The following is a 25,776-nucleotide window of genomic DNA, read 5'->3' on the forward strand; positions in this document are numbered from 1 at the left end:
TGTCATGTAAATGTACACAAAAAATAACTCTACTTGGAATTGTTATAGCAAATACTGAAATCGGTAAATCCTCAATATGATAATCATAGAACCCCATATCTGCCTTATCTCACTCCCACAATAAAAACATTTAAACTTTTGTACTTTGCTATAGACCCTAGAGCTTTGTAATAGTTTACTTACAACATACTGTATATTTTATTATATATTTCAGTAAAACTGTTTGGAATACATTTCTGGGGATGCACTCACAGCATGAAAGTACACTAACTATAAGGAAGATCCATGGAAACTGTGTTTAGATCCCCATTTTACTTGGTACAATGGAATTGCAATCATACAAAATAGACTGACTTATTACATAAGCAAAGATCTAAAAGTCCAAAGAACAGTAAAACAATTGAGGCTAGTCTATGAAATAAATTGTATTCCATGTCAAACCAACAAAACTCCTACATTTGAAATAATTTAGTTATTCATCTAGAATAGTTTCAGTCATGAAGGGGTTAAGCAATAGCATTGTCTGTTCCAAATTCTTACAGCTGTACTGTACATGCAATCGCATTTTATTTGGTGTAATAACAAGAAAACTCTTTCAGAGCATTACAAATATAAAATAGAATGCTTAATGTCTCCTGACACCCTATTGTATTGTCAAGACATGTAATAACTTTTTCTAGGTATGACATGGTTAATCTGGAACATTGTTTGTGTTCAGATGTAAGCAAGCTTTATTCAGCTTTAGTTTCAATCCTGGGGGCATGAGCTTCAAATACATTTAACTGGGCTGTAGGCTTGATAAAATGAAAGCTAACTGCCATCAAGCACTCTAACTTATCAAAACCTTAATGATATTCCGCAATACACTTTCAACTGACATGTTGAAAAATATACCTCTAGGTACATTTTTTCTAATGTTTCTTGCTAGATATCGTGGGAATAAATTAAACATTCATTTACAATTCTCTACAATCTTCTAGGACAACTAAAGCTTGATTTTTAGAAAGATGGGTTACCGGAATGTAATGTTGTACAGTTGTATCTTTTATTCAGCCCAAGCAACCTCAATTATAATGTGTGTGGAATAGAACGGAAGAGTAAGAACATATACATTTTTAGTGCCAAGTCATTAGGGAGTTGCACAAATCATGTTTACCGTACAATTTCAGCAAAAATTCACTCAGTTGTTTCCTGCGATAGTCTAAGGAAATCCTACTGTATAATTATGTCATATCTGTGCAACTTTCTTACCTTTAAATTTAGAATAATATTATCATAATGCAGAGTACTCTAAGACTGCATTACTCATGGACTGACCAAAACTATATTAATGGCATTGAAAATTAATTTTGTGGGAACATTCTGAGATATACCATATATACTCGAGTATAAGTCGACCCGAATATAAGCTGAGGCACCTATTTTTACAACAAAAAACTGGGAAAACTTATTGACTCAAGTGGGACCTCAAAGTATAAGCCGAGGGGGGCTTTTGCAGCATAAAAAATGTTCTGAAAAAGTAGGCTTATACTCGAGAATATATGGTACTTTGAAGGCAATGGGGCTGGCAAAGGTAAGGTGATGTATTTATTGTTAACCTAGTAAAAATCAGCAATTTTTTACAGTCAGCTACATTATGTGACTTTAACATCATCACTGTATTTGTAAATAAAGCCATTGTATCAGAGTAAGGGCAATATTTTTCTATAGGACACAAATGTTCAACATTACAGGGCAAAATAAATCTGATGTGCCAACATTACAAAAAAAATGCAAATATATATTTGTATTACTCCTTTTGTGTATTTTATTCTCCTCCTACCACAATCTATAGTATTTGATTGATTTGGCTTTATTTTCTATCTGATAAACATCTCGTTTTTGTTTTATTGATTCTCATTTGGAATTTGCACATGAGCAGTCTACCCTCCAACGGAGTAGAAGGCAAACTACTGAATTTTCATACAACTTTGAATCAGGCCCATTATGCACTATCTTACAAGATTACAAGATTCATGATTTATTATTCACGGGAAAATGGAATTGGGAAGATACTAAACACGAATAAGAATAATAGTATAAGTAACAAATGAAAAATACAAACAGCTTGTGATTTTCACATAGTAGGATACAGTGATTTTATAGATTATCATCACTGTAATTATAGTCCTTACATGCATGTATATTCTTATATACAATGTATATACTTGTGCTTTAAAACATTAGTAATGTTATAATACTGGATCTACTATAGTACCAAAACTATCTTACACAGCAAAATGCAAACATAATTTATTACTGCATTTTTATATTCTGTACGTATTCTTTGGAATTGGTTCCAGGATGTTTATCAATTGAACATAATCTACTTTCTCTTCAAAAAGCACACAAATTATAAATACCTGGCAGGTCTGCAGCCCACAAATCACACACTATGCCTAAGGAGAAGCACAGCCAGTCCATAAAATCTGGAAAAACTCAAACTCATAGGAAATCATTCAAACAAAAACTTAAATGATTTTACTTAAGTAAACACAAATACTGTTTGAATTGATTCAGCTTTATGTAAAGATGTCTAAAGTATTAAAAACATATTCACAAAAAATATAACATTATGGTTTTGTCTTTGGCCTTTATTCATATCTGATCGCAGTACAAATTTGTTCTCAAAATGGGCAAAACCTTGTGCACTGCAGGTGGGGCAGATGTAACAGGTGCGGAGAGAGAGTTAGATTTGTGTGAGTTAAATCTGTTTCTGTGCAGGGTAAATACCGGCTGCAGTATTTTTACACTGCAATTTAGATTTCAGTTTCAACACACCCCACCCAAATCTAACTCTCTCTGCACATGTTACATCTGCCCCACCTGCAGTGCACATGGTTTTGCCCATTTTGAGAACAAATTTGTACTGCGATCAGATATGAATAAGGGCCTTTGTTTCTACAGTATCTATGATTTCATGTGTTTAGCTTTTTTCCTATAAATGAAATATGTACTGAGGGCAGAGGTGTGTCCAGCTATTCTGCTGACTGATTAAACAACTGTAGAGTTGACATTTTAATTGCACTTTAAAATATGAATATTGTAATGTTCAAACCTTATTAGTATCAATAATTATATAATGCATTTAGACCTTAGCAGTAGGAATACTGGTTCTGGAGAATTGCTTAAGATTATAGTAATTTTCTGAGTGACAAATGTGTAATGCATACAGTATTGTAAATTCATTTCTACTTTTATATATGTACTGTAAGTAAATTGTTGGAGACTGCACATGTGCAGACGGCTCCTGATTTAGTCTTGGGTGTTTTAATCAACCACAGATGACAGACTGCTAATCTTTTTTGAAGATATCAGGAATCCGTTATCGTATAGTCTACAATTGTAACAAATCATGATGCATGGATGAAATCTCTACTTACTGTCTACTTACTGTCATGAGGTACAATACAGAAAATAAATAAAAAATAAAGTTCATCTTGTTGTTTTTTAGGAGAAAAAGAAGTTGACATAAATAAGTTGGTATTGGTAGACATGATATTCAGACCAGATGCTGTACAAACATTTCTGCAAATCATAAAAAGGATGGAGTGTTGGATGAGTTTTTTATGTTTGTACATTTTTCCACAAAATGCGCACTTCAATACAGTGTGGGGACACTGTGCACATAAACAGTGTCCTCGGGGACTCCTGTGACAATCGGCACCAAAATATCCTGAAAAAGTCCCATCGATCATGGTCCCGTCAACTAGCCGCCGGTGTTTAGCTAGCATTACTGCTGCTCTAACGGCCCACCGACTATCTTTATGCATCCAACCTTGTCAACCCTCTATACTACATTGCATGTGTGGCAGTTAGGAGCAGGTCCCCATGGATGTAGGTTATTGGCAACTCTCCCACCCATCTCCCCCCCTGGAGCGACTCAGCATCCGCCACAACTGCATCACCCCCCATGGAGTTACTCCGTGGCCCTAGCCACATCAAACACGCCCCCTCCCATCGAAAATTGCTCATGGAGCGACGGAGCGACCAGAGCAGGTGAGCGCCAGAGTGCCCGCCACCCCCCAAGTGGAGCTACAGAGCGACCCCCCATGCTGGAATGGGTGAGCACCGGAGCGCCCCCCCCCCCCCCGCCTGGGGTGCTCCATCGCCTTCCACCGGCCCTAGGTCCTGTGCGGCTATGCTAACATCGGGCATTTTCTTGGCAAAATATAGGATGAATTTTATCAGCGACATGTTTCATATACAAAATTGAAGGTCTTGGTCAATAGATTTGCAGAACAATATTGGTGTTGTAGTTGTTACTCCCAGTGGCAGATTTTAATTATGGGCTGCAGAACTGCAGTTCCCCCCTCTCCCCAATTGAAATCTGCCACCTTAGTGAGCCAGTTGCAGTCTGGTTTGGAAACTGTTATTGTTATTTCTGCCATCCTTTAAGCAGGGATATGACTCCTATGGGGGTAAAAAGGGGTAAAAAATTCCACCCATCAAACCATTGCCTCATTGAAACTGGGCAAATCAGCTACGAAGTTACCTTTTATTTATTTATTTTTTAAGTTCTCTATATTAGCAAAGCAAGTTACGCAAGTATTTTAGTCAACTGTCAGAAGTCTGATCTTAATCTATTAATTAAAGAGATAATTAAGCTTCACTTTCGAAAATTACCATAAATCTGTTACTGATATATTCTCATTTCAAAAATTAACATACTGTAGTAGTGAATGATTGATCATTATAATTATTTAAATTTGAACTTTTAGCAGCTTAATTGATTGAAAATTAAATGTTTCCCCTGGAATGTGAATTAAATAAACTGAAATCTTATGATATATTTGAGAATATACATAATCTTCAAGGAAACTGCATCTCTTTTATAATTATACCATACATGCATAAAACAAATATATGCTATATAATGCATAGATTTACAGGAAAACATAATACAAGTGCATCATTTTGAAAAACATTTTAATCATATTAACATAAACAAATTCTACCATACTATAAAAGCAAAATAATAGTAAAAAGAAGGTACTTATATGTTAGTTGGGCGCCCACTAACCTATTTGCTTAGTTTTCCGCGTCCCCTCGCGGGGCTCGCCACGCTTCGGGCTCGATGCGCTCGCCACACTATATAAAATCAACTCCATTGCTAGTGGGGGTATGAGCGTACTTACTATAGTGGGTGCCCAACTAACATATAAGTACCAAAAAGAATGCCAGTAATAAAGGTAATATTGCATATTGCGACCATCAAAGGATGGGGGAGGTTCCCACTGACATGCAAATGGTTGTTTATGTAAAACATCCATTCGCAGCCAATGCGAAAGAAAGTGCCTTGCGAATGGTGGGCTTACCACCATTTGCAAGGAGGTTCACTTGCAATAGTGTGAATACGCATCCCAGCGAATAAACCAGAATAATCCCCTATGTGTATAAATATGGGTGGACCTTGATGAACCAGAAAAAAAAGCAGAGATTACATTCTTTTCACATACGCATACAGTAAACAGGTTCATGATGCTATTCTACTTTTCGATGTATTGCTATCATGCATTAAAATCAATTGTTGTAAAAGTGTGTAACATATACTGTAAGTACTTACAGTACATGTCACATGCTTTTACAACAATTGGTTTGATATTAATGCATGATAGCAATGCTCATCTTAAGCAGACTAAATAAAATATTTCCTAATATACAGTAAATGGGTCACTTAATTACTACCTATGCCTTTTCATCAACACTCCACCTAATTTATCCCACACTTCTAAAAGAAAATGTATAAATAAAAGAAAAAAATCATGTAACACAAATTTGTCATCTTAAAATATGTTTAGGGTCATGTATGGTACATAATTATGCACTCCTTAACCATTACATTTTTCATTGTAACCAATCAGTTCAAATCATTCCTTACAGCACCAATCATTAAAAATAATATATATTGGACCTTATTCTAATTTGCAATGTTGTGTGTGGATGTAACGCCGCCCCCCGCTTGCCCTGCTAGGTGCGAGCAAGACGGCGAACTAGAAGTTCGCCATGCCCGTTCACACCCAGCGTTTGCACATGCATATAAATGCACATGCACAGATGCACGCAGGGGAGCATGTCAATTAGTATGACGTGCATTGTGCCCACTGTACTCTTTTCTCTGATGTTGATATGAGCGGCTGGTATAAACACTAGTTTTTTTTTTTTTTTTATATATATAACACTAGTATTCAAGTTGTTAAGATATGAATGTTGATATGTAATAAATTAACTATGGAACTAAAACAGCCGTTAATAATTTAGTTCTAGTGCATTAATATTATTAATTGTGCTAAAAAAAACTTAAAAAACAACACTTTTTTTAAACATACAGTTTGTGTAAAGATTGCCATAAATATACAGTATTTATTTTAGTTAATGTATATGTGTACTTGTTTTGTTAAATGCCTTAAGACTGACTTAGATTTACGAGCACTATAGAAATTAATTGATGGTCGGTGACCATTGAAGGATTTTGGGCCCGCGCGCTAGCCTACGAATGGATGTATATGAAAATAATTGATTTGCAGTGCAGCGCGTATTTTCGCTAGGCGATGGGGGGCGGGCAATAAAGCAAGTTGTCCATTCTGTGAAATTACAGATATTTATTTTGAGGCAAAAGCTGCTACACTGTATAAGACCTATAACACTATACTGCATCCTTTCTGACACATGACACTTTTCATTGTGAAACATACAGTACTGTTAAAGAATCCATTTAATAACCTATTCTCCACATATTCTTAATACCTAAAAACTGCATTCCACAATACACTTATGATACTTGTTATAGCCATCAACAATGGCAACGAGACATAACTGGCAAATTGAGCTGAATCTGGATGCTCAAAGGTACTATCCACCTTTTTCCTATGGAGCAGAATAAAGTAGCTACATAAATACTGTAAATGTATAACTTGTTGCTGGAATTGGGTCCATGCTTTCCAACTTAACGGTTACTGTGCTGCATCTAGGCAAGTTCTTTGCTTTCCTAAGTGATGTTTAATGAGGTTTCAAACATCCGGAGACAAAAATGGCTCTCATTTTTAAACATTTTACCATGCATTAGAATTGCAGTATAGAGAGCAAATATCTACAGAATGCCAGTAAAAAAATATAAAAATAGCAGGACCCTTTCCGTTCCTTGAAAATAGCAAATAAGTGAAGGCCATTGAATTTCCTTTGAATAAAAACCTCAAGCTATTTTATTACTCTTTAAAGTATTTCTTCAAAGTGACAAACCTTGAAATAAATCATATTCAAAGCCACTTAAACTAAATCACAAAAGCTTGAAAGACATTTGAAAATTGGCTTATTCTGATTCATACCGGTCATTCCAACTCTGAATTCCAATTCTTCTATTAAATTGTTATTGTAGTCAGCTGCAGTATTTCTAAGATGTACATTTGCATTGACCATATGCAAAATTCAAAACCTGGTACATAATGTTTTATTCTAGTTGTAATGTGTCATTACATATATTTTATGATACTATTATGCAGGCTAGGAAATATGTAAAAAAAAATATGCATATGTATTGAGGTGATATATTTAACTGCAAATTCAAGACCCGTATGTTAAGTCATAACGATTTCACATTTACAACTCATTAATCAATTGTCCTTAATAATTTGACCTTAAACCGACAAATATTCCCAGTTTGTGTGTTGCTGGGATTGTCAACACTGCTTTTCATGAGTGCCATCCGTATTTTAATGGGTGTGGATCAGTTGGTCACCAGCAAGTGGTTAGACAGTCATTAGATCGACACCATTAGGTGTGTGTAGGTCGACATTCAGGAAGGTCGACATGAGTCTAGGTCGACATGGTTTATGTTGACAGGGTCATAAGGTTGACAGGGTCATTAGGTCAACGTGGATAAGGTCGTCATGGTCATTTGGTCAACATGAGTAAAGTTGACAGAGAAAAAGTCATTTTTTAAAACCCCAAAAAAATTTTTTACCCTTATGTCGACACAGTCAATATAAATACTAAAACGTACCACCGCATCCCCTCGCATGGCTCGTTGCACTTGCCATGCTTCGGGCACGGTACCTTACTACGCTCGGCACACTATTTTATTCTCCCACCACGCCCAAGTGCATGGTAGGGCATGAAATACCACCTGACGGCACATGTTGGCTGAAAAAAAAAGTTTAAAAACCCTATGTCGACCTAATGACCCTGTCGACCTAATGACCCATGTCGACCTAACCCATGTCGATCTAATGACCCTGTCGAGCTAACCCATGTCGACCTAATGACACTGGTGACCTAACCCATGTCAACATGTCTTGTTGACCTTACTGCATGTGGACCTAAAGTCATGTCGACCTATCTGCATGTCAACCTAGTGGTGTCAACCTAATGACTGTCTAACAACTTGCTGGTGACCCAATGACTGTATCCCATTTTAATGTGCCTTTTTGTCATAAAGTAACAATTGCAATAGCTCTATTGGTTATTTTGCTTGTTATATATAAACAAACTTTTGACATCCAACAACTATAAACACTACAATGTTGTCCATTTAAAAAAGACTACAATATGAACCCATAAATATTATTTGTTAATAGCAATGTGTAAAACCTGATTATATAATTGCAGCCATTTGTTTTAAAACATGTTTAGATTCTATTATTACATTCAGAATTTGGAACTAATATTACTCAGATACAAATCTGTATGCTTTTCCATTAATTGTTGATCTTGCAGTGGCTAGGTGAAAACTAGTGACAGATTGGTTGATATGTGCTTTACACAGATGTAAACCATGTTAATAAATAAACTACTTTGTAAGAACTTTTGCTGCTTTCCCACTGCTGAAACGGGTCATTACCCGTTTTTTTTTAACAGGTTTTTAAACGGCAAGAGCCATAAAGACCCTTTACCACTGCAGCTTTTAAACGGTAAATTACCGTTTAAAAGCTGTTTTTGGCACATTCACACTGCCGTTTAAAAACCCGTTTAACCCATAAAAAATCTGAGGGGGGGGATTAAAAAAAAAAAAAAACAGCGTGGGGTCCCCCCCACAGCTGTAACCAGCACCAGGCTGAAAGAGCCGGGGCCGGTAATTAAAAATCAGGGAACCCGACAAATAGGGGTTCCCCGATTTTTAACAACCAGCCCCAGGCTCCAGGTCCGGGGCTGGTTCCAAAAATATGGGGGACAAAATTAGTAGGGGTCCTCCGTATTTTAAGAACCAGCCCCAGGCACAACCAGCCAGCAGGGTAATGCCACAGCCGGGGGGAGACTTTTTATACAAGTCCCCCCGGCCAAAGCATTCATCCCTACCGACCAGTCAGCCTAGCCAGGGGCCCTGGGGGAGTGGGGACACCCCAATTAAGGGGTTCCCCCCCTCCAGGACTTACCTGACCAGGCTGAAGCGGTGCGGTGGCCACCGGGCTGATTATTGTTTAAAAAAATAGATGAAAAACCTATTGTTTTAAACTGTGAGTCCCAGCAAGCCTCCCCCGCAAGCTGGGACTTGGAGAACCAGAAGTCCCAGCCTGCGGGGCATTAAAGGGCCCGCTGGGTCTTGTAGTTCCACAGTAAAAAAAATAGATAAATAAATACACACTGACACATTATAAAAATAAAAGTTTAATACATACATTACACAAACACACTGATACTTACCTATCTTGATCCCGTAGGTAGGTCCCAGGTTCTTCACTTCAAGAGGCGCTGCTCCCGGCTGCTGGTACCCGCTCCGCTGTATACTAGAGATGCAGAGATCCTTCTTCCTCGGCGTCTCTGCTCAGAATGATTTCTGGCCAATCAGGAGCCGAGAAAGTCGGCTCCTGATTGGCCAGAAATCATTTTGAGCAGAGACGCCGAGGAAGAAGGATCTCTGCGTCTCTAGTATACAGTGGAGCGGAGCGGGTACCAGCAGCTGGGAGCAGCGCGTCTTGAAGTGAAGATGCCGGGGTGGACGCCAGAGGACAGGTGAGTAGGATTTCTTTCCCCAGGTACCCCTTTGGATTACTACGGATCCAGGACCCCGGACTCTTCAGCCTATGAGCCCCGGACCAGCCCCGGAACCAAGGCCCCGGAACCAAGCCACCGGACCGGACCCTGGGACCTACCTACGGGATCAAGATAGGTAAGTATCAGTGTGTTTGTGTAATGTATGTATTAAACTTTTATTTTTATAATGTGTCAGTGTGTATTTATTTATCTATATTTTAATGTGGAACTACAAGACCCAGCGGGCCCTTTAATGCCCCGCAGGCTGGGACTTGTGGTTTTCCAAGTCCCAGCTTGCGGGGGAGGCTTGCTGGGACTCATAGTTCCACAGTTTAAAACAATAGGTTTTTCATCTATTTTTTTTACACAATCATCAGCCCGGTGGCAACCGCACAGGGCCACCGGGGACAGCACCAGGCTTCAGCCTGGTCAGGTAAGTCCTGGAGGGGGGGGACCCCTTTATTGGGGGGGTCCCCACTCCCCCAGGGCCCCTGGCTAGGCTGACTGGTCGGTAGGGATGAATGCTTTGGCCGGGGGGACTTGTATAAATAGTCTCCCCCCGGCTGTGGCATTACCCTGCTGGCTGGTTGTGCCTGGGGCTGGTTCTTAAAATACGGGGGGCCCCTACTCATTTTGTCCCCCGTATTTTGGGAACCAGCCCCGGCCCTTGAGCCTGGGGCTGGTTTTAAAAAATCAGCGAAGCCCTATTTGTCCGGTTTCCTGATTTTTTAATGCCAGCCCCTTCTCTTTCAGCCTGGTGCTGGTTACGGCAGTGGGGGGGACCCCAGGCCGATTTTTTTTTAAACTAAATACCGTTTCAGAGGCATTCCCACTGCCTCAAAAATGGTATTTAACCGTGTAGGACTCTGCTTTTAAAACGGGTTGAAATACTGGTTATCTTTAACCAGTATTTCAACTCTGGCACTTTCCCACTGCAGCCTTAAACGGTAAATTGTGCTGAAAAATCTGCAATTTACCGTTTTAGACCTGCAGTGGGAAAGGGGCATTAGAGATCTATTATACAAAAAGCAGGGATAGTTTGGATTCAGTATTGCAGTGACAGAAAATCTATTATTGTCGTAATTAACCATTATATCTTTGCCAGGGTAGTTGAATACACTGCTTCCCCTTTCTTCAATACAGTACATAGGGGAGAGGTTCTGATCAAACACTGTCCTCAAGACACCCCAATGGTATAGGTTTTGAGCTCTGTGCACTTGGAGCCATTGGTCGTTCAGTGGTAAATCGCTCAGCAAAATCTCGCTCAGCGACCAAATTGTTGAGTTCCCGTTTTCACCTGCGATGGACGCTGATAAAAACCAGGCACTCTGCTGGGGGAAGCCACCATTCGTGGTAGCGTGCACTGCAGAGCTGGTTGCGGGAGCATGCTTCCAGCAACCCATGCCCTGTATGTCTGGGGATATGATCACTCAGCGACCATATCCCTGGCAATTTTTGATAAATTCGCCCCTTGTGTACAGGCCTTTAGCTCAGCACAGTTAAATCTAATTGACTGAAGTGCTAATTAAGTCACCTGTGGCCAAGCATTAATAAACTCAAAACTTGGACTGCTGGGATCTGCGTGTTCTAATTTCTGTCGTAGGTTTCATGATCATGTCACCATATCCTGCAGTCACAAGAAACATTTTATGGACCTCAATTATTTTACAAAGATAAATGTGCCCACCTGCACAAAAAGTAGTCTGTTATATCAGGTAGTATTGCAAATGGCAACTGCACAGTTTAAGTCAATGGTAACAAATGAAAGAGAACCATTGCTGTAAATCTTATAACACATACCGTACTTTATACATTTCAATGTTATTTATATTGCATAGCAACCTCTTTATAAAACTCATCTTCTTATAATGTCATCTAGCCACTGTTCTATTCTGGTATTGCAAAGCAAAAATATAAAGGGCACATTTATGTGAATGCAGGCAATGAACCGATACTTGGGAAAACACAGCAATCAATAATGAATAGACATTTCCCAACATGTATTTTAATTACTTTTGCTATGGTTGAGCCAGTGCATTTCTAAACTGACCTGCAATATACCAGAACTAAATTACCTACATGCATGGCTCATTGGAACTTTATTTTGATTGTGCGGTACTGCATAAAAAATGCTTTGCAGAAGGTTTCGTAGCAGCCAAAACTTTTAGAAAATTAAAGGTCAGGAAACATGTTTCTAATTTTGTATGATGAATTCAAAATTTCAAATATTTATGATAATTATTTACGTATAACATATAAACAAGAGAGCAGGTTACAAAACATTTGATAATTATACATCCTTATGATCCTGCCCACCAAAGATCAAGATAACCTCATTGGGTAGGTCACTAACATTATAGGGGTTAACCTATGGGGTGCCATACACACCCAAACCGCCCCATGGCACCACATATGATGTAAACAGTAATATATATACAGTGTATATATATATATATATATATATATATATATATATATATATATATATATATATATATTATCCTATCTGAGGACACTTAAGAACTCTGGTTTGGAGATTTTAGGGCTACCTTGGTCAAGTAACACTAGGGATAACTTGACTACTCAAAACAAGGTTTTCTATTACACAATGGGGTGTGATAAATCCTACTTTATAGAATCCTCCATCCAGACATGTAATGCTGTTGGAGATCAGTTATAAATCCTGGTAACAACCATTGTTATGTTTGCTACTGTACCCCCTATTTACAGTTTGTATATTGTACATAAGTTGAAAGAGTATACTGATACATCAGCATTACTTTTCTATTATGCATCACCACTAACACTACTGTAGTATAGCTTTTTTCATATGCTATATATATATTAGCAATGTCAGATTGTCTGAGTACATGTATCCTCTTTTTTGACTTATTGTAGGCTTATCACTTGGTGGTAAATTTTCATCCTTATCGTCCAATTTACAAGAAAAAACCATAGTAAATGACTTACAATAATTAATAGAGATCACATAATTATTTCAGTGTGGTGCATGCAATTTTTTGCCTAGCTATTGAAAAATGCCCCTTTATAAGTCCAGAGGGGAAGATATTTTCAAGGTTTGCAGAGTGATAAAGTATAAATACATAAATGATCAACAAATCAGTTTCCTAATGTAATTTTCCCGGCTGTGTTTGCAAAATGACAGGAGCTGATATGTTGGTACTTTATCTCTCTTCTACTATATCTCTCTCAAAACTTGGATAAATACAAATAATAGCATTAATAAATGTTTACCAGTATGCCAATCCAGAAAGAATACGTTTTTGACAAGCTCAGCGTTGTTTATTGGCTTATGGTATTTGTTGTTCTTTGCTGATGTGTTATATATGTAATATACACTAATTGTATATTTTTTTAAAAAAATGGACCACTTTTCATATTTTTACTTAGGTCTGCCTCTCACGAGAAATCAGCCCAAATCGGACTTGTTTGATGTCCCCCTCGGGTCCAATGCACATCGGACCTGAGCCGGAGGTCGGACCAGCTGCACATAAGATAAATGTACAGTCATCAGAAGCACATTTTGGGTGCTTTTTAGCACCCACGATTTATCGCATCCGATGCAGGGGGGACTCCAAGAGCCGGGTGCCGGGCAGGGCAACGCCGAGTGTTAGGAAATGTATACATATGGGAGGCCACTGATTGGCTGAGTGAGCTCTCTCATCCAATCAGTGGCTGCCCTTTTTTGTATTTTTTTATTTTATTTTCCTGCAGCCTGGCTCCCGGCACTCTTAGCAATATTTATTGTTTTTTTTTATATTCTGAATTGGTATTATGAATGTGTAATGAATGCTTAATTGATTTAAATGTTAAATGAATAAATTGTAAAATGCAGATCACATGGCCATGGAAATTCTCTAGTTAAGTATGTTACAGATAAGTATGTTGTTAAGAAAAAAAAAGCATTCTTCAAATATGATTAATGTACTTTTGATACATTTTTACATTATATAATAGCCTCTAAAACTGCAATGTTAGTAATATAGCAAATTGATTAATTAACATCTTGTTTTTTTTTTAATTAAATTATATTGTACTACCTTGAGTGGGATCTTCAACTGCTTTTCTTTTCCTGCTGCTATGGCTGTTGTAATTTAGTCTTATTTCTTGTGTACATTCCTGGAGAGTTTCTCTTGAGTTGTACGATTGTCTTGGCTTTCGTTCATCTTCACTATCTTCTGAAGAGCTGGTGTAAGTATGATCCATTTCATGCTTAATTTTTGATAATGGTTGGTAAGGCTTACTGTCCATTTGTTCCATATTTCATAAAACGGATTATTTCATGAAGTACAGTGTGATGTTTGAAAGGACAGCTATTTCTGTAATAATAATAAGATAAACATTTTTTTTTTAAATAGAAAAAATATATATACAGTATATATCAAAAATAATTCTTAGCTGCAAAACTATATTTCGCTAAATTGAAATGTGTCTGTAAGGTGAACAAGTGGAATGTAGATTGTCACCTTGTAGCTCTCACTAAAAAGTTAACAAGTTTAGAGTTTGTTCTTATTTAATGATTGGAAAAAAAAAATAAAAAAAAAAATATATATATATATGATATTTGTAATAAGTTTGTGTAAAGTTCTTGTAAATCAGGAAATGGAAGTCATGTTCTACAGTACATGATCAACAACACCTCAACCCATATAAAATTACCCTTAAGTTCAGTCAGTCAGCAATCAATACATTTCCTGGATGATAACAACTCCTTACATCTGGGGTAGCCAACTCTAGTCCTCGAGAGCTACCAACAATGCATGTTTTTCATGTCTCCTCACAAAATCACAATTGAAGTAATTAGCTCCACCTGTGGATCTTTTAAAATGTGTCAGTCAGTAATGAGTGCACCTGTGCAGTAGCTAGGATGTCTGGAAAATGTGAACTGTTGGTAGCTCTCGAGGACTGGAGTTGGCTACCACTGCCTTACATGATCCAAAAATTACCACTTTTTTCAACATTAAGGAAACAAGATTTGATTAATACCCTTTTAGCAATGACTAAAAAAAGATTACCCAATTACTTTGAATGCAAAACATTATTTTGATTACATTCTTTTAATAGGTTAAAAAAGATTAAAAAGGGAGCAGACTATATTAGCCCAGTAGTTCCTATCTGTCAAAGTTTATGTTTCAATGTTTCTATGGTGATCTCAAGATATAGCCTTTTATAGGCAACTCATTCATGTTAAAGGGGTTTACACACCTACAGATTTGCTAAGCGTTCTAAAGGATGCTAGATTACTCAGAACGCTCAGAAAGATTGCTCAGGCCTACACACGTAGAGATTTTCTGAGCATTCTGAGTGCTCAGACTGCTCAGCAAGATAGTTCAGCACACAGTAATGTGTCAACACTGTGTGCTGTGCAATCTGTCAGGGCCAGTGTTCTCCGGTAAAAACTCTGGCTGTGGCTGATTACTATTCAGCATGCTGGATATAATTCGCCGGGTGATAGCTATCGCTATAGCCTCTATACATGGAGTGATGTGGGTGCATTTTTTAAGTGATCTAGTGATATCGCTTAGAAAATGCCCTACATTGCTATGTGTGTAGGCCCCATAAGTAATAGACTCAATTTGCTATTGTAACATATTTCCACCGCAGATCAATGGAAAATTTGTAAAAAATAAATTAAATTAAAAAAAAATAACCTTTGATTGCCTATGATTAAAGCTAAGCAGCACTACATCAATCACATACTTTATTAAGCTTTCATAGGGATTTTAACTTAAAATCAATGTTGAACCATCCATGGCTGGACACACCAGAGGGAAGTTTTCCATCAAAATTTCTGAACACAAATAAGCAGGATAACGCACCCTGTTTAAATCTATAACCGAATACATTTTTTAAACATCTAAGACTTGATAGCCTATTCAGAATTAAACAAATTTATGAAGTTCTCTTGAGATTTTACATATGTAGAGAAGACTGAATGGACAATGCATGAAAATATGACTCTGCATTTCTCAGCAATCAAGAAAGAGAAGCAGCCAGCAACCACACATCTTCCTCACTGCAGCTGCCGGCACCACTGTCCAGCTCTTACCCCATCAGGACACAGCACCGCTGCGGCCAGCACACTGCACCCCTCACCCAGCAGACCATCAGCGGCGGTGCACTTGTTCCCATTCTTGATCGACTCACAGCCATGTTCAGAACACTTCCCCTGCCAGCACAAAGCAGTGCTGCCACTCACCCCATTCACACAACAGAAGCCCATTAAGTACATAGCCTGTGCCACTGTTGTCATGTAACAGTTCTTATATTATCTATCTAATCAAATGCCCATGTGGCATGTGTTATGTGGGAAAGACTATTCACCACTAAAAGAGAGAATGGCAATGCATAGATCGGCCATTAGAGCAGATCTGGGTGGAAAAGCATCTGATCACCCAGTAGCATGCCACTATGCTGAGTTAAAACACTCTATCTCCACATTCAAGCACATGGTAATTGATCATGTCCCTGATGACAACCGCAGGGGAGATAGACTATTATTTACACCATGTACATTTTTTGTTACTTTCATCACAGGTTTGGTGTTGTATATATATATATATATATATATATATATATATATATATATATATATATATATATATATAGGGGGAAAAAGGGGGGTTTCAGGGTGCGTTTAACCTTTCCTGTTTGAACAGAATCTTTCAAGTATGGTAAAACAATTTAATATAAAACTGCCCTAAGGGCATAGCAGTGTACAATAAAGGTTTGATACAATTACAGTGAATCACAATATAAATTATATATTTTTAGACAAATGATGTACAATCACAACAAGTGTTTCAAAACGCCCATATAACCGACGCGTTTCGTCATTTGCATGACTTCATCAGGGGCACGATGCGACAGTTGTACAAGATGATCACGCAATTATAAAATGAGACAAAATTCTCCCAGGTGGTAAATGATAAAGCGAAGGTGATTCTCAGGTAATATTAATACAAACGACCAGAAATCCACTGGTTGCTGTATATAATATATAGAATGACAGCACCTCAGGTTCTTTTAAACGAAAGAAACGGCCTTCAGATACTATATGTATAGTTTTTTTGCTTGACAAGTCCACAATTGGTATTTGTGATCCAATAGATGGGTGTACACTGCTCAGCTCCAAACATTCCCATGAGAACCGGTTAACCCATGGGACTTTGCGACTAGATAGAGTATAACTGGTCTCTGATTTTACTTGTAATGTCTTGTCCCTGGATGTCTCCAACACTTTTTTCTTAATGGGTAATAAGGTGGATCTGGGATACCCACGTTGAACAAATTTGTCCACCATGGTATCCAGTGCTTGTGGTACCTGGGATTCATCTGACGTGATCCGCCGCAAGAGTGGGTGTGGCGGATCACGTCAGATGAATCCCAGGTACCACAAGCACTGGATACCATGGTGGACAAATTTGTTCAACGTGGGTATCCCAGATCCACCTTATTACCCATTAAGAAAAAAGTCAGAGACCAGTGATACTCTATTTAGTCGCAAAGTCCCATGAGTTAACCGGTTCTCATGGGACAGTAGGCACACAACTGCCCTGGCTAAACACTGGTGGCTGATAGTGTCTACCGACCCTGATCTCCCTCTCTTACGTAATACACAGCTGATGCCTAGCTATTCCAGACAATCCAATTTGAAGGATAGTTTAGTCAAGCTGGATATTACCGGCTGGGACAAAAAGGTCCCTTCACATTTTCTGTCTAGGAAAAATGGGTGTTTCAGGTGTCTGGGATGTACCACCTGTAAAACCATGGACACTGGAGATAAATTCGGGCATCCACATTCCAACAAATTCCATACCATCAGGTATCCCCTTACTTGTAGCACTACCTATGTAATTTACTTGCTTACTTGCCCTTGTGGGCTGTCCTATGTGGGGAAGAACCAGCGCCAATTTAAAGAGTGCATGGCCCTGCATAGGACAGCCATCAGTCAGGCTATTCACACAGGACACAGTGATCAACCTCTTGCCGACACTGTTTGTCCCACCATCATACTGTGAATGAGGTACGTTCTATCATTATTGATCATGTCCCCAAAAACATCAGGGGGGGGGGCAATATAGAAATAAACTCCTCCTACAACGTGAAAGTAGGTGGATTTTCATGTTGGGCACTCTGGCCCCTGGTGGCTTGAATGAGACCCTGGGGCTACAGTGCTTCTTGTAATGATTTACCTCTTCTAGCCTGTTTCATGCTAATACAGTATTTTCTTTAATACAGTAGTTATTTACAGGTATCTATTTGATTTAATAAATTAATAATTTAATAAATTAGCATGCATCATGTGCATATAACTAATAACTTGCCACCTCTTGTGGAGTGCTCTGGGGATATACTATTCTCAGATCACTTTAATTGTTTATGAATTATATGCTTATATGTTCATTATCACTGCTTGTAACTTTATGTGGGGATTTTCCTGTTTTCACTCTGTGTTGTCCTGCAATGTCATATCTATAGTTATTTATATGCATGCAAATTCCGTGCTTAAATTCAATTGAGAGTACAGCATTTAATGTTTTGGACAGTCAGACATACTGCCTTATTAGACATATTCATGTTTTGACATACATACACTGTTATTGATCTGTTGTCTAGGCAACAGTTTGGGCTTTGATTATCTTTATTGCGGTTCCCTATCGCGGGCGCCATCTTGGGGTTGGCACAATGCAGGGAACGTGAGACGGTTGGCGGAAGTGAGGTAAATATACTGTTACTTCCGGGCGTCTGTCCCCGTGTACTGCTGGAGTGCGCTCCCCGGACTGGCAGGCTCATGAGGGGGAACTGACATGTGGAGCAGTCAGCTGGACCGGAGGGACGCCTACTGCTGGGTGGACCGTTCCGGTCTCACCTGGTTTAGTGGGACGCTCCCATGTCCGGCAGGTGAGCTCAATCTGTTTTTAATGGGGTTGGGGGGCGGGGTCGTTTGGTGTGGGTGTGTTTATAAGGTCACTTCTGTTATGTATCATTGCGTGTATGTAGTCCATCCCTGATGACGGGGGGTAACCCCGATACTGTAGGATTAAAGGACACCTATTCTTCAGCCTGACGAGTGCCGCCTCCTTCCTCTCTCTGTTTGTTGGCCCCACGTGGACTCTAGTAAGTCATTTCATTTTATATCTTTGAGTGTCGGATCTTGGATGTATATATATATATATATATATATATATATATATACACATGTAGAAAGGGATGTCACTCAGAAACTTTCAATGCAAAAAAGAAATACGCTGACTGCAGTAGGTTGAGATCAACGTTTCAGGGTTGTACCCCTTTTATCAAGACCTGTTGAACCAATGCGATAAAGACATATATATAGACATGACAGACTTACAGTTTAGTGCGCCCTCACCTGCCGCGCTGTCCGTTCGGGGTCCGGTGGCGTCACTGGTGTGCGTTCCCAGGGACTCCCGGCACCTCCCAGAGGGCGCGGCTTCACCCAGGGTCTGATATCCATGGCAACAAGTGATGCGTACACTGACACAGTTCGTATTTACTGTGAAGCTGGGGCTTGTCACTCTGGCGCACTGACGGCCGGTGATACCCACTTGGAATCGCTGCTTGTGTGTGGACAGACTCCTGTGAACAATATAAACATATTTTTTCCCCGTTGCATCAGCATATATATATTTGTTCCTCTATCCCCCATCCCTCGTTCTTTTCATTATTGGTGATTTGGTTTATGTTTATATTGTTCACAGGAGTCTGTCCACACACAAGCAGTGATTCCAAGTGTGTCAGTGTACGCATCACTTGTTGCCATGGATATCAGACCCTGGGTGAAGCCGCACCCTCTGGGAGGTGCCGGGAGTCCCTGGGAACGCACACCAGTGACGTCACCGGACCCCGAACGGACAGCGCGGCAGGTGTGGGGCGCACTAAACTGTAAGTCTGTCATGTCTATATATATGTCTTTATCGCATTGGTTCAACAGGTCTTGATAAAAGGGGTACAACCCTGAAACGTTGATCTCAACCTACTGCAGTCAGCGTATTTCTTTTTTGCATTGAAAGTTTCTGAGTGACATCCCTTTCTACATGTATACATCCTTACTTTGGATGCGCACCAGAACAAGTTGTACATACTATTGAGAGTGCCAGACCCTTGGACATTATTATATATATATATATATATAAATGGCAGAAGCATACATTTCGGGGCTGGCACGCTCCTTTGTCAAGGTGTGGGTGACAAACGGGCATGCCAGCCCCAAAAAGTTGGTTTTGATTTCTGCAATACACGTTTGAAAAATCCCTTTGATTGCTGCGGTATGCTTCTGCCATTTTCAACAAAATGATCCAGGAGGCATCGGGGTTGCTGCTGCTTAATATATACATATATATATATATATATATATATATATATATATATATATTTGTGTCTGAAAGGAGCAATGCTAATGCTAGGAAAATTATATATAAAGTACATTTTATAAAGCTGAATGAGCAGGCACTTAAGGGCTCAGACTCTAATGCACATGTACGGAACTTTTCAAAAATAGAGTGCGATTTCTTCACTACGCATGTGAAAAATCACAGGACAATGGCCACTGCACTATTTTCCCAGAGATTTCGGCAGTATGGGGCTGGTGTGCAGTGCACACATTGCACTGATTATAAATACGTTAGTGTATTATTACTGCTTACTTTATTCATACTGTAAAACAAATTCATTGAAATCCCACACATACCTTCAAAATTGTAATTAAGTCTAAAATTGTATACATTTTAGGAGATTCTACTTTTTCTTTTGCCAAACATAGTACAGTACACTGATCACATCGGGTATACCCTTTTTAAGTTTCAGATATATGTGACTCTGGCCTTTTGTCAGATACAATATTTTCTTCTTGTACTTAATGAGATATTCTATTCAAGAAAACCAGCTAGAACTAGAATACAGAACAGAGAGCTCTTAAATCCCCTATTGCAGTATTCATCATGCCGATTGAGGAGAAATTGCATACGACACAAGGATAATGGGCCAGATCATAAAAAAACATAGGCCAAGAAGAATTCACATCACATTACAAAAGAACACTGTGATTCTTCGAAGCTTAACCATACGTTTTTTTTCCCCTCTCACTTTGCTCAAGCTCCACTTGTGATTTCCAAGACGCTTCTGATGATCAATATCTAGTTGGCCTTGTCAGATAGATGATAAAGGCTCATACAAGTAGAGCTAAGTGACCTTTGTTCGAATGACTTAATGTTTTTATTCCACAAGAGATGCCTCTTTTTTTGACCTTTCTATCAGTTTACTGTCAAGCAAAGCTTTCTCATTTGCACTAAGCAACTGTATGAAACACCACAGTGTTGCAGATTTCCTTTCCTTTCAATCTACTGAGTACATTCTTACAAAAAGAAATGTTGGGCGAACAGACTCTTGATCAGTATTATAGCTACAAAGACTGGTGTCTGGCAACATAAAGGTCATGGATTTATTTAGCTTTCTTAAAAATAAAAATACATAAGAATAATTGTCTTAAGTTATTGTTGCAACTGACGATGGACAATTCTTAGTGATTTTATAAAGAGATGACAAAAATGATGAGGAAAAATGCTCCCTATTATATGATGAGACAATGAAAAATGATTTTGGTTTGTATACATAAAGTAATGCTATTATACTGTCTGTCTAACTTCCAATATCAATATATTGCCACTAGGTCTAGAGACTAACAGTATTGTGTAATGTAACCAAAACTAATGTGGACATGTTAGTAAATATTATATAAAATGACTATGTTGTTTAAAATGTTACCTTGTAAAGGGACATTTATTTATTCAGAATAGGAGAAGAGAGGGTTTCACATCTACATTGTTTCAATTCATTGACTTGCACATGACCTCTGCTGAACTCAAGTGTATAAAATACAGAGAATACAGCAGAGCTATAGTACAACTTTAAATGCCACTACTTGACAATATAAAGACATAAATGACACATTAAAGGAGTAAAGGTGCCCATACACGTTACAATTATTGTATACAATATTGTATACAATATCGCATCTCATCGCATCTCAGTTTTGCAATGAGATGAGATGAGATCTCGTAAAAAAGTATGTGCAGCACATACTTTTTTTACTAGATCTCATCTCATCGCAAAACCGATATGCGATGAGATGCGATATTGTATACAATATTGTATACAATAATTGTAACGTGTATGGGCTACATAAGGCAGAAGCATGGCACAATGTATTTAGTAAACGTTGCAGGTGGCCATGTCCAAACTAACAAGTTAAACTCACTTAAGTAAAAAAATACACTTTAACCCCTTCAGTAGTGTAGCTCCCCCCTGTGTGAGTTTTTATGGGGAGCGCTACCGGAAAACCCCCCACCACGCTGTTTCTAGGGTCCTGGTAGTGCCGTTGAGCACTATGTCAGCCTCTGCCCGGCCCTGCCCCCAGCAACTCGGCACTGCCCCCGGCAACCGGTGTGACGGGAGGATAAGGGGACGCGCTGCTGAGCAGCCGGAGCCGTGCAGTGCTGAAGCTGAGTTCAGCCATCAGCTCAGCGGTGCTGCCTGGCTCTATCCAGTGGCAATCCAAGAATTTTCAGGGCTTGCCAGTCTGGGCACTAAGCCCGGAAAATTCTTGGGATTACCACTGAAGAAGTTAAACACCGAAATGGATGTTTGTGTAATCTGATCTTCACTGGTAAAATTATTTTTGTAAATATTTGGAACTATTTATACTATAGCCCACAAATTGAATACAATATTACTCATTATTTATGCATTTGAAAACCGTGCAATTACTGTACATCACAAGACTTTACGTTTTAAAATAAAATTATATACTGATAAAAAAGTAGTATGTATTTAAAAAAATTAGTTTATACAGTAAAAATATTGAGATAAAGATATTTACATGGGTGAGTTTACATGTTTTAGGTTTTCTTTAAAATTGGATTAATTTATGATTTCATCCCATTTCATAAAAATAACTAGTTACATTTTTTAAATAAAACACAAATAACACATGGTAGGTATTTACTGGCTTGATTGATTAAGCTTCAGCTATATTTTTTCCAAAATGAATTAATAATATACTAAAGCATCTGTGGTTCTATCTTCTATAGACTGTCTCACAGGTGTAACACAATCTGTCACTAGACTAAACATATTTTCCGAGATTATTCTGCAATGTAAACGTCCTTTTCTAGAAGTCAGCTCTGGCACATGGATAGTTTCTGCTCCAGCCAGTAATGCCTAGAGGTGTTTGTAAACAGCAAGGTGTAGGGGAAATTGGGACACTGAAATTGTTTTGAAATAATCATGCTGTCCCCCATGGTATACAATCTTAGAGGAGAACACATGGATTGACATATGTTGTAGACAATGCAGTAATGAGGGAATGTTAATGATTTGCATATATCTAGTCAGTGCCATGCAACCATTTTTTTACTGCAATGTTTATTCTATGATATAAGTAGACCTAAATCTGGACAAATACAAATCTAGAGTAGATGCAAAGTACAGGAGTTATCCAAATCAATCAAAAAGATGGGGGGGATTTTTTTTTCATAAAAAGCAATGTTTTCTTGTACAGATCCCACCCCAGGAAATGAAACAAATTTGCAATAGGTCAAGCTTAGCTATATTTTTTATTTAAGTGATATATTTATATGAAATAGCTAGCATCATACAGCCATAATCAAATAATCAGATCAATTAATACATTCCTTGTTGATTACTGTTGAATGCAATATCATATTTTATCCAAAGGTGTAGAATTGTCATGCTAGATGTGGCTGTAATTGTTACCAGTCTTAAAGTTATTGGGGACCAATGGACCTTTATCAATTGTAGGCATGCTGGGAACAGACAAAAAAAAAGCCTAAAAGGGATCAGATAGGAGACTGAGGGGCAGATTTATTAAGCTTGTAGAAGTGATAAAATGGCTGGTACTTTATCACCAGCCAATCAGCTCCTAATTGTCAAGTTAAAGGCTGGCTTTGAAAAATTAAAGTTAGGAGCTGATTGGTCGATGATAAAGTACCAGCCACTTTATCACTTCACCGAGCATAATAAATCTACCCCATAATGTAGATAACAGAATAAGGGTAGGGAATAAAATGTCCAAGGAAAATGTTGGTGTGCTGATGGGATATGTTAGTATAATGTTATACCTTTTTACCTTTGCTTCCTTATTGGTACTTGCATTTGGGTGTAAGGTGCCTAAATAACATTAAGCAGCCTGAATATCTTTCTGAGAGTTACCTGTGTTTGTCTTACTCTGAATTCACTGCACCCCGCCCTTTCGTTGTGACATCATGATGTCCCATGTGCAGGATTACGGGGGTCAGCCCATGGCACATTTTTTCCCTTCTATGGCCCTGTGTTTCCATCTGTTGTATTATTATTAGGTACTTATGTATTATCTGGGCTCCCATGTTAAATGCATCCCATTTTTTCATACCCCTACTATCCAACTACGCATGGAGTTGATTTTATATAGTGTGGGAGCGCAGCGAGCCACCGTGCCCGAAGCGTGGCAAGCGCAGCGAGCCCCGCGAGGGGACGCGGTCTCATAAGAAAATCGGGAGCCCAGATATTACATAAGTACCTATTATTATTATTAGTATTATTATTATTATAATTATTTGGGATAGAGATATAATTCGTGCACAAGATCATATTTATTGCAAGAGAAAAACAGATACATACTTGCACACTGTACCACATGTTTAGCCATACAGTAGTTATCTTCTATTTTATAGGATTAAGACACATTAAAACTGAATATGAGGTAGGCTCTCTGCATTGGAGGGATAATTAGCATTTAGCCAGGAGTGAACACAGCTCTAAATGAGTACAGCAATTAAACTATTTATGCCTATGCAGAAAGGAAAAGCTAGTCTTCACAGCTTTTAAGAAAATTTCTTATGATTCATTGGTGCAATAAGCATGACATATTTTAATTATTGATAGTTAATTGACTTCTGGATTCCATTGAGTTCATATCTGTACTTGAAATCCTAATTGCAGTTTCTTTCCAATTTTGTTGCCATTATTGATCTATAATATATTGTTATAAAAACTTTTGTTCATTGACCATCCATTTCTACACAGTCATCACTGGCTGTATTCAACTAGAGTTGCATCTTCCTCTATGAATTTTGCATTTAAAAATACCACTTTTTTACACATACAAAAACAAACAATGTGAAATAAACTTAGGAGGTCATTCTGATTGTCTGAGTAACCGTCGCCCGTATGAACAACCACCTGCCGCACGCATGCACATTTCATCAGCATGCATGCAAAACATCCAGTCACAGTTTGCGTGCGAGTACAAAATAATTTGATGGTCACCGACCATTGAATGATTTCTAAGATGCATGCAAATCTAAGACACTGTCTGGTTTCTCAGATTTGCAGCTACTCTGTACGGGAAGAGGGCGGGCAGCCTGCATCCGGTGATGTCAGCTGTTCGGTCCTAGCACCCACGTCATTGGTGAAGTACCATGGGAACAGCCAGCATTTTCATGGGAACGACCATAAAATGCTGGGCATTCCAATGGGCACAACCGATGTCCGCCGTCCCACGCCCCCCACTGCTTCCTGTTAACAGTCTGGCAAATAATTGCTTATGAGCTGGCATAAATGCTTATGAGGAGTCTTTAAACATCGCTCCCCTGTGCGAACATGCAGGTAAGTGAATGAATTAGAATGACCCCTTAGTTTCATCTGTACACTTAAAAATAACTGATAATGTAA

At 38.6% G+C, this 25,776-nt stretch overlaps 1 protein-coding gene across 3 annotated transcripts in view; it reads right to left on the reverse strand.

The window, feature by feature from the left end:
• The window catches only part of TENM1 (teneurin transmembrane protein 1), a 726,432-nt gene that overhangs the window by 538,984 nt on the left and 161,672 nt on the right, over positions 1–25,776 (reverse strand). For all 3 annotated transcript variants that reach the window (XM_083159336.1, XM_083159335.1, XM_083159334.1), the window contains exon 2: positions 14,067–14,345. In XM_083159336.1, coding sequence (XP_083015462.1) covers positions 14,067–14,286 — 220 coding nt within the window. In that variant the 5' untranslated portion in view covers positions 14,287–14,345. The remainder of the gene's footprint in view (positions 1–14,066; positions 14,346–25,776) is intronic.

The sequence above is a fragment of the Crinia signifera genome, chromosome 9 (assembly GCF_055691185.1).
Source record: "Crinia signifera chromosome 9, ASM5569118v1, whole genome shotgun sequence".
Classification (NCBI taxonomy): Eukaryota; Metazoa; Chordata; class Amphibia; order Anura; family Myobatrachidae; genus Crinia; species Crinia signifera.